Genomic DNA, 16985 nt, shown 5'->3' with positions numbered 1-16985 from the left:
ACTGCAGGCAGATTTAAAACAAGTACCCAAACAGCTGACAGACACATCACAGAATCCTTAAGGGCACCCATTAAATCCAAAGTTTCTTTCCTTCACATGTGCAAACTGCAGCTTAGGTGCAGAAAACTTTGCACTTACAGGCAGAGCAGTGGGTGGAGGGGCCCTAGAGAATTTACAGAGTTCAATACAGCAGCATCCAGAGACAGAAAATTTCTACATAGAAGCGAGCTGTGGTACCAGAATTGCCATTCATACTGTGTTGTGCTCAGAGTAAGAGATCTGGATTTCCAGCTCCACTAAATACTCTGCTCAGACTCTGGGGAGGACAATACGGTTTTTGCTGCCTTTTCTCGAATCACTGCTTTCCAAAATGTTTTTGGGTTCTGCTCAAAGCTCTGGTGTGCACCGGTCATGGTTCTGAGTGCTCTCCTGAAAGCTCATCTCCCTCCTCATCAGTGTGTGGAGCAACAAGCTCCAGAGGTACTTCAGTGGTGTGGGCAAACCCGGCCCTTTCCCCAGCAGCAGCTCTGGAGGCTCTGCACACCTGAGCACAGGGAAGCAGATGCCAGCACAGACACGGGGCACTGCCTGGGAGCACCATGGACTTGAGCTCCCGCTGCCTCCAGTTGCCATGGGCAGAGCAGCAAGAGCCCTGCCTGGAGCCAGCTGGGCTGCACAGAGACCCGGGAGAAGATTTGGCTTTGTAGGAGAACAAAGTGAGCACATCACTCTCACCCCTTTTGCTGGACAGCTCCTGCAATCCTGGGCCTCAGCTTGGATGCATTTTTGCTCCTGGCATCAGATACTGACACAGCCCCTGATGGGATGAGAGCATCAGATTACTTTGTGTTACATGACAAAGTGAAATGATTCCCTTCACTGTGTCCAGCTGTGGTGGGGAATCAAGTGATGGGAAAAGGCACCCAAGGGAGGCCAAACTTCAGGGACCAACTGTCCTGCTGGGATCTGATCCCCACATTGCCCTGCGCTGTTCTGCACCCTTGACAAAGCTGAACTGCTCCCAGTGAAGAGTCAAACAGGTTTGGTGAGGGGTGTGAGAGAAGTGAGGAGAAACTCAGAAGGGGATGAGATGGCCCAGGGACAAAGCCTTGGGGGAAGAGGCACAGGAGATGATAGGGTCAGCTTAACTGTGGAAGTATTTCTGGCGTGATGTTTCAGGCAGTGAAAAGTGAGGAGCATCAGCATCACCCCAGTCAGAAGGGTGTGATCTCCATGCATGGGCAGAGGCCCCTGAGCGCCTTTGGCTCAGGCTTGGTCCAGAAGGATCCAGCAGACAGACAGAACTCCAATGCTGTAGAGTCCTCACAAATGTCTTTCAGACAAACTTCAGTCGAAAAGGCCAGGCACATTGCTGAAGAGAAAAAGAGGCAATTCCTGTCATTGCAAAGGACAGAGTGGCAGAATGGCTTTTGGGGGTAGCTGAGCCAGAGAAGGAACCCACGTGCCCTACTGCAGAAGAAGGCTAAATATGCTTCCCTAACGACAAACAAAAAACTGTTAAAATTATGAAAAAATAATCTTTTCATCTTATGACCCATAGGAACTTGAGCAACAATTCTGGTCTTGCACCACTGCAGCCTCTACTGTCTCGTTATTTGAAGAATCATAGAATGGTTTGTGCTGGAAGGAACATTAAAGATCATCTCAGTGCAACACCCTGCATGGGCCAGGCCACTTGCCACTAGACTATCATGCTCCAAGTCCTATTCAACTTGGCATTTTCCTCCTGGATCTTCGACTGAGGCCACCAAAAATATCTTTGATTTTGTTAACTTCCCCAGGACTCTATTGAGCTTACAGAGCCCTTTCAGAGGTTGATCATTTGTAACTACTTTTGAGTGATGCTGCAGAAAATGCTCCCTGGTGCAGAAAATGCTCTCAGACACATTCTTAGCACTGCTGGAACAGATTCCATTTATATTAAGATCTTTTGGCTTACTGAAAAAATATGTTCATCCTTGAACAAACCTGCCGCCCTCCCAGGGCAACCTCAACTCCAGGACTGATTTCCTATCACATCTCCCTGAGTATGGGGTTAGAGGAGGCAACCTCTGGTGTTCCAGAGTTCCAGGAATGGGGTACACCTGCAGCAACCACACATAAAATCACAGAATCACAGAATCTCAGTGTGGTGTGAGGGTATCCAGGGACACCCGTTGGGCAGATTTGGGCTTTGGAGACAGGAGGAAAGAGAAGCAGATTTGTCAGGGAAGGTGTCTCACAAAAGTCACTTTTCAATCCTAGAAGAGGGAAATGCTCCTTGTCTCATGCATCCATCCATGCTCCCAGCACAGGCTGCAGGCTGGGTCACAAAGGTCATAAGACAAAATGAGAGCACTCGCATTCTGAGCTGCATTCTTGTTAAATATTTGTGTTGATGCAGGGAGGCATGTCTATGATTTCTCCGAGATTCTTCCATTTTCCCACATTGTGATGACATAAATGGGATTTTGACAATCTGAGACCTCTGTTCCAGGGAAATTTTGTGCATTAATCCCATTCTCCATTCTAACATCTCTTTCTCTTTCCCTGTCCAGCGGATAAGTGACAATAAACTTAGAGAGATGGAAAAAGATTCGATCCTCATAAATCAACACCAATTCATCTTAGAGCAAATCAAAGAGAGCCAGTCTATGCTTGATGACTACGACCAAATGAGTGATTTGGACGCTGGCCATTTGTGCCCCAATGGCCATCTGAATAGTAGAGAGATCAAGACAGCAACCTTCACCCTCACCAACATAGTGCCCCGGGACAGCACACTCAACACTGGCCAGTGGAGCACCTCTGAGTCTAGAACAATGCCTGTAAGGACAAAGGGCTGTAGAAAACCTGTGTCATCATGGGTGCTGTGCCTGGGAACACCAAGGTCACCAATGGGAGGATTAATGTACCCAGCCACATCTGGTCAGCTGCCTGCTGCCTGGTGGGTGCAAATCCCACAAGGGCTTGGGGTGCCACTGTTGAGAATGACAAGAACAAGATGGAGAAAATCAAGCAGGGGCAGCTGAAGGATAGGCTGACTGACCTCTTTGGGTATAAACGATTACTGTGTTGAAGAATGCCTGTACCCAGAAATAAGCCTCACATCCTTGAATGGAAAAGGCTCAGGAGATTTCCCCACATGTCACTCAATCACCGAATGGGTTGGTTTTGATGGGATATTAAAGCCTTCAAGATCATCTCATTTTGACTTGCATGCCAGGGGCAGAGACACCTTCCACTACTCCAGGTTGTTCCAAGTCCTCCCCAGCCTGGCCTTAAACGCTTGCAGGGATGGGGCAGTCAAAACAGTTCTGGGTAACTTTTGCTCGTACCACAGCCTGATCCCAGGAATTTCCTTCTTTAGAATATCCCTACCCTCCATCAGTGTGAAGCCATTCCCTCTTGTCCTGTCACTCCATACCCTTGTCCAAAGACCCTCTCCAGCCCTCTTAGACATCCTGGAGGTACTGGACTCTCTGGAGTCTTCTCCAGGCTCAACATCCCCAGCTCTCTCACCCTCTCTCCAGAGCAGACGTGCTCCAGCCATCAGAGCACCTTCATGGCCTGCACTGGACTCCACTCCAGCAGCTTTGTATCCTTCTCGTGCTGTGGGCCCCACAGCTGGAGGCAGCACTGCAGCTGGGCTCTCACCACAGCAGAGCAGAGGGGGACAAATGTCCTGTGCAGCTTCTGTGCTGCTTCCTTGTCTGCTGTGTTTCCAGCTCTGTCCCTCAGGGCACCTCCTCCTCTGCCCAAAGGCACAAAGACGTGGGCACAGCCTCCAGCTGCTTTGCTTTGCTGCCCATCTCAGGAGAGAGCTCTCAGGGACGAGTCCAGTCCTCCTTAGCTGTCCCCTGACAGTGTGCAGCTGACTTGTCCCTCACCTCCTTAGCAAGGCTGTGGGACCAGGGCACCTCAGGCTGCCCAGACATCTTGTCTGCACATCTCCATGTCTGCAGATCCCCAAACCCCAACAAGGATTCTGGACAACCTGCTCTAGCTCATCCTGCTTGAGCCTGGAGTGTGGACTAGAAGATCTTGAGAAGTCCCTCCAAAACCCAACAATTCAGTGATTCTGTGATCCTGGGACATGCTTTTGTGTGCTTGCTTTTGAAACTGCACCTTGAGAGCTGCACCTGTTGTATCAGACAGGCAGGCTTTGGCATCAGATACATAGAAAGCTTAGAGCAGCCAAAGCTAAATTCCTGGGATGTACTCCTTGGATACCTTCATTCTCTGCTCTGCTTCTGAAGCTTTTCTGCAACTTAATGGGAAATTGATTTGGGGAAATATATTGAATGGATGTAAAAGATCAATGTGTGCCACATCATTTAGTTTGCAAGCGCTTACATTAAAAGTAATTTGCTGCAGTGCTGGATTGCAGGGTCATGTCTTCTATAAACCACAAGTTGCTTCTCACTGAAATTTCTACAACCACCAGTGATGTCACAGTGCCCAGAGCATCCTTGCAGGACATTGGGGGTCCAAGTGCAATCTGAGGATGCCATAACACCCACACAAGTATCACCTTCAGACACCAGTTATTCTCCTGTGAATGGGCATGGACAAAGTGGGCCAGGGTGCCAACAGCTCTTACAAGATATCCCCATGGCTCCAGCAATGAGATCTGAAATTTTTATGTCCTCAGTCTTGATCCTTAAGGGGTGCGGGCCAGTGCAATGAAGAGTTCAATGGGTTCTGTGTCTCCAGGCTCTAGTGAGATTGCCCCACTTTTCCCCTGGCAGGGGTTTACCCTGTGTCATGCAGCTCTGTGGAATTGGGGGACACTCTCAGGGTGTCTGATGCTTTATGGACCCTTCTAATGATGAGACCAGGGATGGGCCCTTCTTTGTTATGTCAGCAGGGCCTCATCAGAAGGAGAAATTTGCCCCAACTCTGTAAGATCTGCTTCTTCTTGGCCTTCTCCCTCATTCTCGCTAAACCAGACTTTGCTTAAAGCATTAGTCCCAGGTTAACAGAGACAAAAGGAAACACATGACTCAACCAGTTTTTTGTAGAAAAGTTTCAGTCTAACACACTTTTCTGGATACTTCTGGTTGTAACAACCATTCTGTTATTCCTGGACTTTTGGAAATGGAAGGAAATGAGTCCAGTTTAGTTTGAATAAATGAATGATCATTGAACCACAGAAGATTTTGGATTGGAAAGGACCTTAATGACCAGCTAGTTCCATGCCCTCGCATGGACAGGGACACCTTCCACTATGCCAAATTGTTCCAAGCCCCAGCCAGCGGGGCCATGGACACTTCCAGGAATGAGGCAGTCTCAGCTTCTGTGGGCAACCTGTGCTGGGGCTTCAACGCCCCCACTGTACCAAATACCTTCCTAATATCCAATCTATACCTACATTCAGTCCAGTTCAAGCTGCTTCACCTTGTCTTAATGTCCTGGTTTAACCCCAGCCAGCAGCCACGCTACCACAGCCACTCCTTCACTCCCCAGACACCGGGATCAGGGAGAGAACTGGAAGGATAAAATCTGGAACACTCGTGGGTGGAGATAAAGACAGCTTAACTGGGAAAGCAAAAGCTGTGCACACAAACAAAGCACATTCAAGGAATTCTTTGCCCATTTCCCATGCACAGAAACGTGCTCAGCACCTCCAGGTGAGCAAGGCCCCATCCCACATAACATGGGAAGACAAAACTCACCACTCCAAATATCCCCTCCTTCTTCCTTCTTCCCCTCACTTTATATTCTTAGCATGATGTCATATGGCCTGGAATATCCCTCTGGTCAGTTAGGGTCAGCTGTCCTGACTGTGTCTCCTCCCAACCTCCCAAGTACCCCCAGCCTGCTGGCAGAAGTACAAAAAGCAGAAATGACCTGGGTTCTGTGAAAGCTCTGCTCAGCAATAACAAAAATATCTCTGTGTTGTCAACTTTCTGTATAACAGAACTCCCAAAACACAGCCTCACACCTGCCAGTGTCAAGAAAATTAACTCTGAATCCAGCAGATCTAACAAGTCCATACCCTTGTCCAAAGTCTCGCTGCAGCTCTCCTGGAGGCTCCTAAAGTCCTGGCAGGTGCTCTGAGGTATCCCCAGAGCCTTCTCCTCCCCAGACGGCTGGGATGAAGCTGTTACAAAGCCATGGCCATCAGGTAAGAGAGTATTTGTTGCCTGGCCATGGGAATGATGTTATGTGAGGCTGCAGAAGAGCAGCCTGTGACTATCTGAGTGTACTCAGAGACAGGCCAGTCCATCTCATGTCACCAGAGATGTAGTGTTGGGAACAGAAACACATGTAGGTGCTGGAGCAGCAGCAGCAGCAGCAGCAGCTGGTGGCATTGATGAAATGATCAAGGAAGTTACCAGACCGTGTTAACTGATCGTGACATACCATGCTGCAAGTCAGCAAATTTCAGAGAAATTCTGAGGAAACTATTACAAGCAACTGTCAACCTATTTCATGGTGGGTATTAACCAAGCCCCCTAAATAAAATTAAAAAAAACCAAAAAAAACTTCTCATTTCTGTGGAGTTTCCTTTTTATAAGAAGGGGCCAATCTATGAGTGGGTATATATTGCAGTGGCACTCCTGAGGATTCAAACAGTTCTTTCTCCAGGGAGAAGACTGAAGGAACGGTTCAGCTGCCTGTTCTGAGACTCTGCTTCAAGGTACGCTCCTGCTCCTTCCTCACCATTCATTAAAATATACAAAGGTTTTCCTGAGCTTTGCAAAAAAAAAAATATCTATAGAAAAGGCCTAGGCTGGAGTTGCTGAACTCCAAGGACCAATCAGAGCTGATCCATGCACTGAATGTTGCAGCACTTTAGTATTCTCTGTCAATCAGGAGGGCAAGGAGAGAAGGAGGGATTTGGGAAAGAAACTGAAGCCAGCTAACCTGAAAATGAATATGCAAGTGTTGAATAAGAAAGAGGGTTAGTTTATTGAGCAGCAGAACTCCACCCATGACCTTGCATGAGGCCTTTGGACAAACACAGATGACCGTACTGGAAAATTCACTCTAGGTCCTGTTTGGGAAATCCAACAACTCTGTCTACTTGGAAATCATATAAAAGCAGCCAATCTGAGACTGCAGCAGAGGCATTTGAGAATCCTCTACCACTTTGGGGCTGCAATCAGAATTCTGAGCTGCTCTTTGTCATTGAAAGTTTTTATCTATGTATATATTAAGTTAGATTTGAAGTTAGTTAGATAAATTTTAATCTCATTGTGTGGGTAACCCTAAAGGACTTCTCAGTCACTTCTCAGCTTGATTTGGGCAAATAGGGCCGTGATCTGCAGAATACTGTAAGAAGTCACTGCCTGTGGGTCATGTTCTCAGTTTCCAGCTCATGGGTCACCACGTTCCTGGTGCAGGGGTTGAAAAGAGAAATAGGACAAGATATCTTGGGTCAGAGTAGGTCTGTGTGTAGCTCAACATCCTGAATGCAATAGAAATGGAGATATGAGGGTCAGGGAGAAGAATAAGAAAAGAGCAAATGTGCAAGGTGACTTGTCAAGCCTTCAGCAGCCTTCAGCTCAGACCCTTCCCAGCCAAAGGTGGGCTTTGTGCTTTAGAGGCTGTGGCAGCTTTCTCTCCCAGGAACCCTTTGACCTGCCTGTCCTACCTGCCTTATTCCAAATCCTGATGATAAGAAATTACTCCACTGAGTGTCTGTCCATGCAAATGGAAGCATCCCTGCTATCCCAAACCTGTGCTGCCTCTGAAAGGACACAAAGCCCCTTGCTTGGTTGCCAGCATCCCAGGGAGATTTTCAGCAGTTTTCTCATAAAGGAATGATCTTACTGACTGCTGAGAATCACATCAGTACTGAGAAAGACAAAATGGGACAGCTGGCTGTGTGAGAAATTCCTGCAATGGTGCCTTTGACTGTACAGGAAAATCCATCATCACAGCTGAAGATGGGCATCAGCAGGAATCCCAAGCACCCACAGGAAGAGCTGCCCCCCTCCCTTCAGTGCTTGCATTGCAGCAGGCATTGTGTGATAAGACAGAGGTGTTATCCCTCGTGCTTGCTGCTACCATCTGCTTGGCCTCTTCATTTTCTCTCTCCACGTGTCTGCAAGTTCAGAGTCTGGGGTTGGATAATGTGGAAATGCAGGGTGAGCAGCAGGACACCCCTTGCCCAATGTCAGCTGAGAGGCAGGGCCCCAAGTGCATCATTTGGGTTCAGGATTGGGTGTGACAGGAGGAGCTGTGTCTGTGTGAACCTGGATGGGGCCAGAGACATGTAGGAAGTGCAGCAGTGCTGTTCTTTCCCTGCCCAATGCCCCATGAGATTCAAGCCCAGCTCAGCATTGCAGGGGGCTGAGCAGAGTCCATGCCCAGCTGCAGGTGTCTGCTGTGGGGAGGTGCTCAGAGCAGGAGGGAGGTGGGAAAAGGTGACCTTGTCCAAGGGCTGTGCCTCACTTGCAAGATAATTTGCAGTGAGAGATGATTACACTCGTGGAGGATTTGTCTCCTTCCTCACCCAGGCTGACTTCTCCCACTGCTGCCTTCTCCTCTGGGCACCTAAACCCTGGTTTAGATTTCACTCTTATTGCCCTCATGATTTTTCCATCTCCAGGAGGACAGAAATTACTCCTTTCCTGGTCTCTCATAATCCCCTCCTCTGCCAGTTCTGTCCCCCTGCACAAAAAGCCTCCAGGCCATGCCCAGCTCTCTCCCAGCTGAGTGTCCCTCTTCATTTGCCTTGCAGGGGAGCAAGAGCCCTTCACTGAAATCCTCCCACGATGCTGGGGCTGCTGCTGCTGCAGATGTTGGCGAGCTGCCTCTGGCTGGGACACAGCGAGGTGGTGAAGTCCTTTACACGTTGTCCTCAGTTTTTCTATGCACAGACCCCCCCAAATGATGTCCTGCGTCCAACGAACGCAGCCCGGATCTGCCAGGTCTATGCAAACAAATATCGCTTTGCCACCCTGTATGACAGAAACAGGAGAATTCCAGTGTACTCTGCTTACAAATACGAGCGTGGACCTGGAGACAGATATAACTCATGGTTTGTTGAGCCCCAGGTGAGTGTCTCTCTTACAGCACATCACACTGCACTCACTCAGAGATGAGCTGCAGCATTTATATTACCACTTCTACTTCCTACCACCCCACTGCACACATGAAAATTTACACACTGCATGGGAATTTAATTCTTTTACTTCAAACACCTGCACCACATGGTTCCTCTGATGCATCTGAGACATCAGCAGGAGGATGAGATGAATCATATTCCAGAGTTGCCCAGTTTTCTGCCTTCACCTGACAGCAACAGCAAATCAGATTAATTTGCATTACATTACTAAGTCAAATGATTCCCCTCCCTATGTCCTGCTGTGGTGGGGGACCAAGTGATGGGGAAAAGGCACCCAAGGGAGGCTAAACTTGAGGGGCCAACTGTCCTGTTGGGATCTGTTCCTCACTTTGCCCTGAGTTGTTCTGCACCACTGACAGAGCTCATCTGCTCCCAGTGAAGAGTCAAACATGCTTGGTGAGGGGTGTGAGAGAAGTGAGGAGAAACTCAGAAGGGGTGAGATGGCCCAGGGACAAAGCTTTGGGGGAAGAGGCACAGGAGATGAGAGGGTCAGCTTAACTGTGGAGAGATTTCTATAGTGATGTTTCAGGCAGTGAAAGGTGAGGAGCATCAGTGTCTCTCCAGTCAGAAGGGTGTGATCTCCATGCATGGGCAGTGACCCCTGAGCACCTTTGGCTCAGGCTTGATCCAGAAGGATCCAGCAGACAGACAAAACTCAAAAGCTATGGAGCCCTCACAAATGTCCTTCAGACCTGCAGGAACACAGTCCAGGCCAATTGTAGAATAGAAAGGCAATAAATTCAGGACCTTTTCATGGGCAGAGTAGGGGGAGAATTTTGTGTGAAAAGTGGAAGATCATAATGTCCAGTTCCAGAAGAAGGCTAAATATGCTTCCCTACAGATGACTAGCAACCTGTTGGAGTGATGAAAAAAATAATGGTTCACAATTCTTACTCACGTGAACATGAGCAATTATTCTCCTCTTGCACCACTGCAGCCTCCAAGTTAGCGAGGCATAAAAACTTCTGTCATTTTGTAGAATCGGAGAGTGATTTGTATTGGTAGGAACCTTAAAGATCATCTCAATACAAACCCCCTGCATTGGCCAGGCCAGAATGCTCCAATCCCATTACTGGTCTTCTCTTCCTACACAATAGACACAGGGTACCTGGAAAATCTTTGATTTTGTTAACTTTCTCCAGAGGCCTTTTTGGAGTACTAGCAGTTTCGCCAGGAGTCTTTTGGGATTACAGGATCCTCTCAGAGGCTGATCATTTGTAACTTCTTTTCAGTGATGCTGCAGAAAATGCTCCCTGGCCCAGATCAGCTCTCAGACACATTCTTAGCACTGCTGGAACGGATTCCATTTACATGGAGATCTTTTGGCTTACTGAGAAAATACGTTCATCCTTGAACAAACTGCAGCCCTCCCAGGGAATCCTCAGCTCCAGGACTAATTTCCTGTCACATCTGCCTGGGTATGGGGTTAGAGGAGGCAACCTCTGGTGTTCCAGGACTGGGGTACACCTGCAGCAACCACATATAAAATCACAGAATCACAGAATCACAGAATCACAGAATCACAGAGTGGTATGAGGGTGTCCATGGAGAGCCCTGGGCAGATGTGGGCTGTGGAGACAGGAGGAAAGAGATGCAGATTTGTCAGGGAAGGTGTCTCACCAAAGTCATCTTTCAGTCCTAGGAGGGGGAAATGCTCCTTGTTTCATGCATCCATCCATGCTCCCAGCACAGGCTGCAGACTGAATCACAAAGGTCAAAAGACAAAATGAGAGCAGTCACATTCTGACCTGCATTCTAGTTAAATATTTGTGTTCACACAGGAAAGGCATGTCTATGATTTCTCTCAGATTCCTCCATTTTTCTGCATTGAGATGACAGAAAATGGGCTTTTAACAATCAGAGATGTCTGTTTCTTGGTAATCTGTTTCATTCCATGCCTGCTTAGTACTGACACCTTTTCCTCTTCTTACCCTGTCAAGCTCATCAATGAAACTTACGACAAGTCTATGGATGAAGAGGCTTCCATCGTAAAAAAGTACAACATCACTCCACCGGATATTGCCCTGAGTCAGGCTATTGACCAAGACTACAGAGATGCCCTGGGTCTGGACCGTGGTCACTTGTGTCCCAGTGGCCACCAAAATGGCAACCACAGCAAGTGGGCTACCTTCACCCTCACCAACATAGTGCCCCAGGATATGGTATTCAACCAGGGTACCTGGCATGACTACGAGGAAGTAACAATGCCCGAAAAAACCCAGGGCTGTGACACCACCTATGTCATCACAGGTGCTGTGCCTGGGAACACCTTCATCTCCAATAAGAGGGTTAATGTACCCAGCCACATCTGGTCAGCTGCCTGCTGCCTGAAGGGCAAAAAACCCATTAAGGCTTGGGGAGCCATTGCGAAGAACGAGAGAAACCAGAACAGGGTAAAGATCATTGATCTGGCAGAGCTGGAGAACAGGTTGGCCCAGCTCTATGACATGAAAGGGGTTGATCTGTTCAAGAATGCCTGTGGCCAGAAATAAGTCTCACATCCTTGATGGAAAAGGCTCAGGAGATTTTCCAACATGTCACAGAATCACAGAATGGGTTGGTTTTGATGGGACATTAAAGCCTTCAAGATCATCTCATTTTGACTTGCGTGCCAAGGGCAGGGGCACCTTCCACTACCCTAGGATATTCCAAGCCCTCCCCAGCCTGGCCTTAAACGCTTGCAGGGATGGGGCAGTCAAAACAGCTCTGGGTAACTTTTGCTCGTACCACAGCCTGCTCCCAGGAATTTCCTTCTTTAGAATATCCCTGCCCTCCATCAGTGTGAAACCATTCCCTCTTGTCCTGTCACTCCATACCCTTGTCCAAAGACCCTCTCCAGCCCTCTTAGACATCCTGGAGGTACTGGACTCTCTGGAGTCTTCTCCAGGCTCAACATCCCCAGCTCTCTCACCCTCTCTCCAGAGCAGACGTGCTCCAGCCATCAGAGCACCTTCATGGCCTGCACTGGACTCCACTCCAGCAGCTTTGTATCCTTCTCGTGCTGTGGGCCCCACAGCTGGAGGCAGCACTGCAGCTGGGCTCTCACCACAGCAGAGCAGAGGGGGACAAATGTCCTGTGCAGCTTCTGTGCTGCTTCCTTGTCTGCTGTGTTTCCAGCTCTGTCCCTCAGGGCACCTCCTCCTCTGCCCAAAGGCACAAAGACGTGGGCACAGCCTCCAGCTGCTTTGCTTTGCTGCCCATCTCAGGAGAGAGCTCTCAGGGACGAGTCCTCTCCTCCTTAGCTGTCCCCGACAGTGTGCAGCTGACTTGTCCCTCACCTCCTTAGCAAGGCTGTGGGACCAGGGCACCTCAGGCTGCCCAGACATCTTGTCTGCACATCTCCATGTCTGCAGATCCCCAAACCCCAACAAGGATTCTGGACAACCTGCTCTAGCTCCTCCTGCTTGAGCCTGGAGTGTGGACTAGAAGATCTTGAGAAGTCCCTCCAAAACCCAACAATTCAGTGATTCTGTGTTTCTTTGTGTGCTTGCTTTTGAAACTGCACCTTGAGAGCTGCACCTGTTGTATCAGACAGGCAGGCTTTGGCATCAGATACATAGAAAGCTTAGAGCAGCCAAAGCTAAATTCCTGGGATGTACTCCTTGGATACCTTCATTCTCTGCTCTGCTTCTGAAGCTTTTCTGCAACTTAATGGGAAATTGATTTGTGGAAATGTATTTTATGGTTTTAAAAGATCAATGTATGCCTCATCATTTTGTTTCAAGAGCTTCCAATAAAAGTAATTTGCTGCAGTGCTGGATTGCACGGTCATGTCTTATATAAACCACAAGTTGCTTCTCTCTGAAATTTCTACAACCACCAGTGATATCACAGTGCCCAGAGCATCCTTGCAGGACATTGGGGGTCCAAGTGCAATCTGAGGATGCCATAACACCCACATAACTGTCAGCATTAGACACTATGTATTTTTCCCTTGTAGACACCTGTTCTGTACCTCAGGAGGTTCCTGACTTTCTCAGCCACCTCTGCAGACTGGATGGGGCTTGAGACCACTCTCATCCTCACCCTTGCTTAAGCCATCCCCACTGTCCCTACTTTCCAGGCTCTGGAACCACTGGCTGCTCCAGCCTGGGAGCAGGGGACTCCTCTCTTCATTGTGTCCCCCACTGGATCACAGCCTCCTCCACGCATTCACCCACTCTGGTGTGAGCACCAACCCGTGGGCTGTGGGTTGATCTCTGCATCCCCCTTGGATCCATGGGCTGCAGGGGCACAGATGCCTCACCATGTGCCAACACAGAGGGGGGGTCGTGATGGTTCATTCAGTCTCAGAGGTGCATAGAGGCAACAGTGGGGGACAAAATCAGTTTTATTCACAGCAAGGCATTTTTATTAAATGCTATATATTTAATTAATTGCTATAGAGGGGAGAGATGTAGGACAGAGAAAAATAGAGAGAGAAAAGGAGGGGAATGGGAAAATAGCTATCAACAGATGAGATGGACATCCTCGTGGGCCAGCCAATGGATGGGTCTTCATCCATGGGGGAATCCCAAGGGTCTTCTCCAGAGGATGGCTCTTTTATAGTCCTTCTCCAAAGCGAGTGGCTTCTGGCCAAGAAGTGGGAAGATTTATGGACCATTGTGAGGTGCTCTGAGTGACAAGTGGTTACGTGCAGTACATGCAGGCTTCAGATGGTACCAGGACAGAACAGTGCAGTGAGCACAACACACGTGCACACAGTCACTTGGCAAGCATCCACCTCAGTCAGGCCAGTAACCCATTTTCCGGAGTCATCCTGGGTGGGGGTCCTTGAGTCTTCTTGCTACGGTCGTGAGGCAAAAATGAGGGAAACTTCAGACCGACCCTTACGCCACCTCAGGACTCACGATCATTGTCAAGAGCGCTCCTTTCTAGTGTTGTTGCGAAGTCTTCAGGACTCGTCCAAGCTGGTAGCATATCCTGGAAAACAGAGACAGTCAGACAGAATAGAGAAGTAGGAAAAAATAAGGGAAAGGAAAAGGAAAAAAAGGAAAAGGAAAAGGAAAAGGAAAAGGAAAAGGAAAAGGAAAAGGAAAAGGAAAAGGAAAAGGAAAAGGAAAAGGAAAAGGAAAAAGGAAAAGGAGAGAAAGAGATAAAACAAAACAAAACAAATAATCAATTCCTAATTAAAATATACATTCAATTTGGATTACAAAGAAATAAACCATTTTTAATTTTTTGATTACCAAACACAACAAAATAAAAAGTAAATTTTTAATCTTTAACAACAACAACAAAAAAAGTGATTTTAATTCTAGAAAAAACACCATACCACACAATTTAAAATGAGCAATTTCAGTCAATACCACAGTTTATCCTATTTTTTAATACCTGGGTAGTTCGTCTTGTGTCAGTAACCTTAGGGATGTCAACAGTGACTGATTTGGGTACATCCATTACAGATGCCAATTGTGTTAACCGTTTCATCATCCTCCAATTCATGATGTACAGGATTGCTGGTAAAACCAATTAAAACCAAAATCAAGAGAACAATGATGGGATGACACAATTTGTTCTGGACACCTGTAGCAGTAGGTGACCACCCAAAGAGAGCATCCTACAACCTGTGTTTGGCATCTTTCTTTACTCTTTCTAAAAGATGTATTTCTTCCACATTGTGATGGATGGTTATTAAGGTTTTTTGTCCGTTTTTCTTGATCCTCTCCAAAATGTCAATTAGATCCTGGTGGAGCAACAGTTGCTTCAACAGAGAGAGGTTGATTCCAATGGGAGTGAGCAATAGAAGGTGGATCAAAGTGTGATTTGACTGCAAAAAGTGATAAGAAGTAACTGGAGCTACATAGGAAAAGTCACATCCTGAAATTCTGGTAAAGTTACAAACACAAAGATTTGAATAATATTTAGTGTCCACTACAAAATTTTCTATGAAAACACTATCACAAACAGTTCTAAAGCATGCACATCCGTTGCCTATATACACCAGTACTGTTTCAGGAATGTTGTTTAGATGAATTTCAAAACTACAAACATTCTGTTCTGTGCCCAAGCAAATATCTTGAGCTCTAATTGCATTACCTTCACAGATAAACCCTTGTTGTTCCTGGACAATGCAAGTTCCCAAATTAACAGTTTGCCACTTCTCACCAATTTGACAGGCCCGTTTCCCATGCTTGAAAGGATACAGAATAGCTCCATCATGGTTCTACCCTAATGCAATGATGGGGAATACTGAATGCACTGAAGCATTGTGTATCGTCAATATAAAGGCTGTGGCTGTGTTTGTGTTGCGGTCATAGGTAAAATTTACTAAGTTCCACCAGGATTGGAATTCTCTTTCAAAATATAGTCCCAGACTATATTTTGAATTTCAGTAGGAAAAGTGCCTTCCTCACCTTCTCTTATAATTGAGGCAGCAACCGACTGCATCCACAACTGGACCTGGATACAGCTGAGAGCCAGAGAGATGTTATTTTGTGTAACACCAAGTGCATCGATTATCAATTTGTGGTCATTTACATTTACCTTTTCCCAACTTGGCAATATGTTTGATAACAACCACTGTTGGGTTCCCAAAGCTGCTAAGGATGATTGCAGGGGCTGTGTAATTTGGTTACATCTCCAGCTGTAGTAGTCAATTTATTCGTTAGTACTTCTGAATCGATGTTATTCAAAATTCCCAATCCTGTTCCCACAACACCGGTTATGTCTCTTGTCATTCGTTTCTTGGAAGCATTCCATTTTCGCAACCAGGTTGTCCATCCCTCAAAAGAAGTTTGCAAAAAAGGTGAACAAGCTGGCTGAACTTCTGAGACATTATATTGCATCGACAATTTGATTTGTTGAAGAGACCATACCAGATTAAACAATATTTGTTGTTGGCCAGTTTTTCTGATTACCTATGGTCCAGTTTCAAAAATTCTCAGACTCAGCATAACCGGGGGTTGGGTGGTAGGTGTTGCAACATGAACATCAAGTTCTCCCAAGTATTTTGTATTGTTTTTACTACACATGATTTTATGGGAAAATTGTACAGCAGTTTAGCCAACAATCCTGATTTTGAATTTTACAGTATAAAACAGGGCCATGAGGTCCTATGCCATAACTGTATGCAGGTTCGATGAGGGACTCAGCAATTAATTTACAGGTTATTACGACATCATCACCTTGTGTTACCATGAAAGGAAGAAAAACCTTGCTTTTGTCATCCAACACTAGGGGAGTACTTACACCATGGTGTGTCATTACTGCAGTCAGTGTGGGTTTTTCTACAGCGTTTATTTTGAACCTATAGGTTAAACCTTTCAAGCCGGACTCATCTGCTGTGTCATTCTGCCAATAGCATGTTACATAGGTTGGTCTGGTTAAAGTTATGCCAACAGTCGGTAAGTTTGTCCACACAAAGCTTTGTAATTTCGACATTGTTGGTGTTGGAGTCCAAGGCATAGTTACCAACCTTTTTCTGGCAACAACATGGTATAAGAGGGACTTGTTTTTCACATGTTCATACTGTTGTGGGGCAGAGACTCGCCATAATATTGGGGTGCAAGCTACTAGTTATATCTGATTCTAAAAAATTCCCATCAATTGCAATGGTGGTAGTTTTCTCGTGAAGGGATTTTTTTTACTTTTCTGCATCCTACCTTAATTTCTTCACCAGTTATTCCCGTTAGTACCCTAGCCCAATCCTTTTTGTCCCAACCCCAGTCACTTGAACGGTATACCTCAGAATTGTGCAGCACTACGGTCACAAGGTTTGGGTGACGATCTCTGGGGTAGGGTCCTAGAGCACTGGTATACCTGATGGTAGCTTCAGACCATGGTGTTGTGGTAGGATACAGAGAAGTATCAAAAAGTTTATCATGGTTTAACTGGTCTTCATGTCCCTTGGTGTTCTTCTGTGAAAAGTAAACACAACAGAGTCTGCCACCAAGAGGCAGGA

At 46.9% G+C, this 16985-nt stretch overlaps 1 protein-coding gene and 1 pseudogene across 1 annotated transcript; both read left to right on the top strand.

Annotated features, from left to right (window-relative positions):
• The first annotated feature begins 1170 nt into the window (after positions 1-1170).
• On the top strand, positions 1171-3117 carry LOC148223775 (uncharacterized; annotated as a pseudogene).
• Positions 3118-6540: 3423 nt separating this feature from the next.
• Positions 6541-12834, top strand: LOC148223774 (endonuclease domain-containing 1 protein-like). The gene is made up of 3 exons (XM_088165974.1): positions 6541-6646; positions 8696-9011; positions 11023-12834. Exons 2-3 carry the CDS (start codon positions 8730-8732, stop codon positions 11572-11574), a joined length of 834 nt encoding a protein of 277 aa, XP_088022100.1. The 5' UTR covers positions 6541-6646; positions 8696-8729; the 3' UTR covers positions 11575-12834.
• The last annotated feature ends 4151 nt before the right edge of the window (positions 12835-16985 follow it).

The sequence above is a fragment of the Sturnus vulgaris genome, chromosome 5, assembly GCF_052056855.1.
Source record: "Sturnus vulgaris isolate bStuVul1 chromosome 5, bStuVul1.hap1, whole genome shotgun sequence".
In the NCBI taxonomy this organism is placed as follows: Eukaryota; Metazoa; Chordata; class Aves; order Passeriformes; family Sturnidae; genus Sturnus; species Sturnus vulgaris.
The sequence above is the reverse complement of the archived record's forward strand: the minus strand, read 5'-3'. Positions and strand labels throughout refer to the sequence as shown.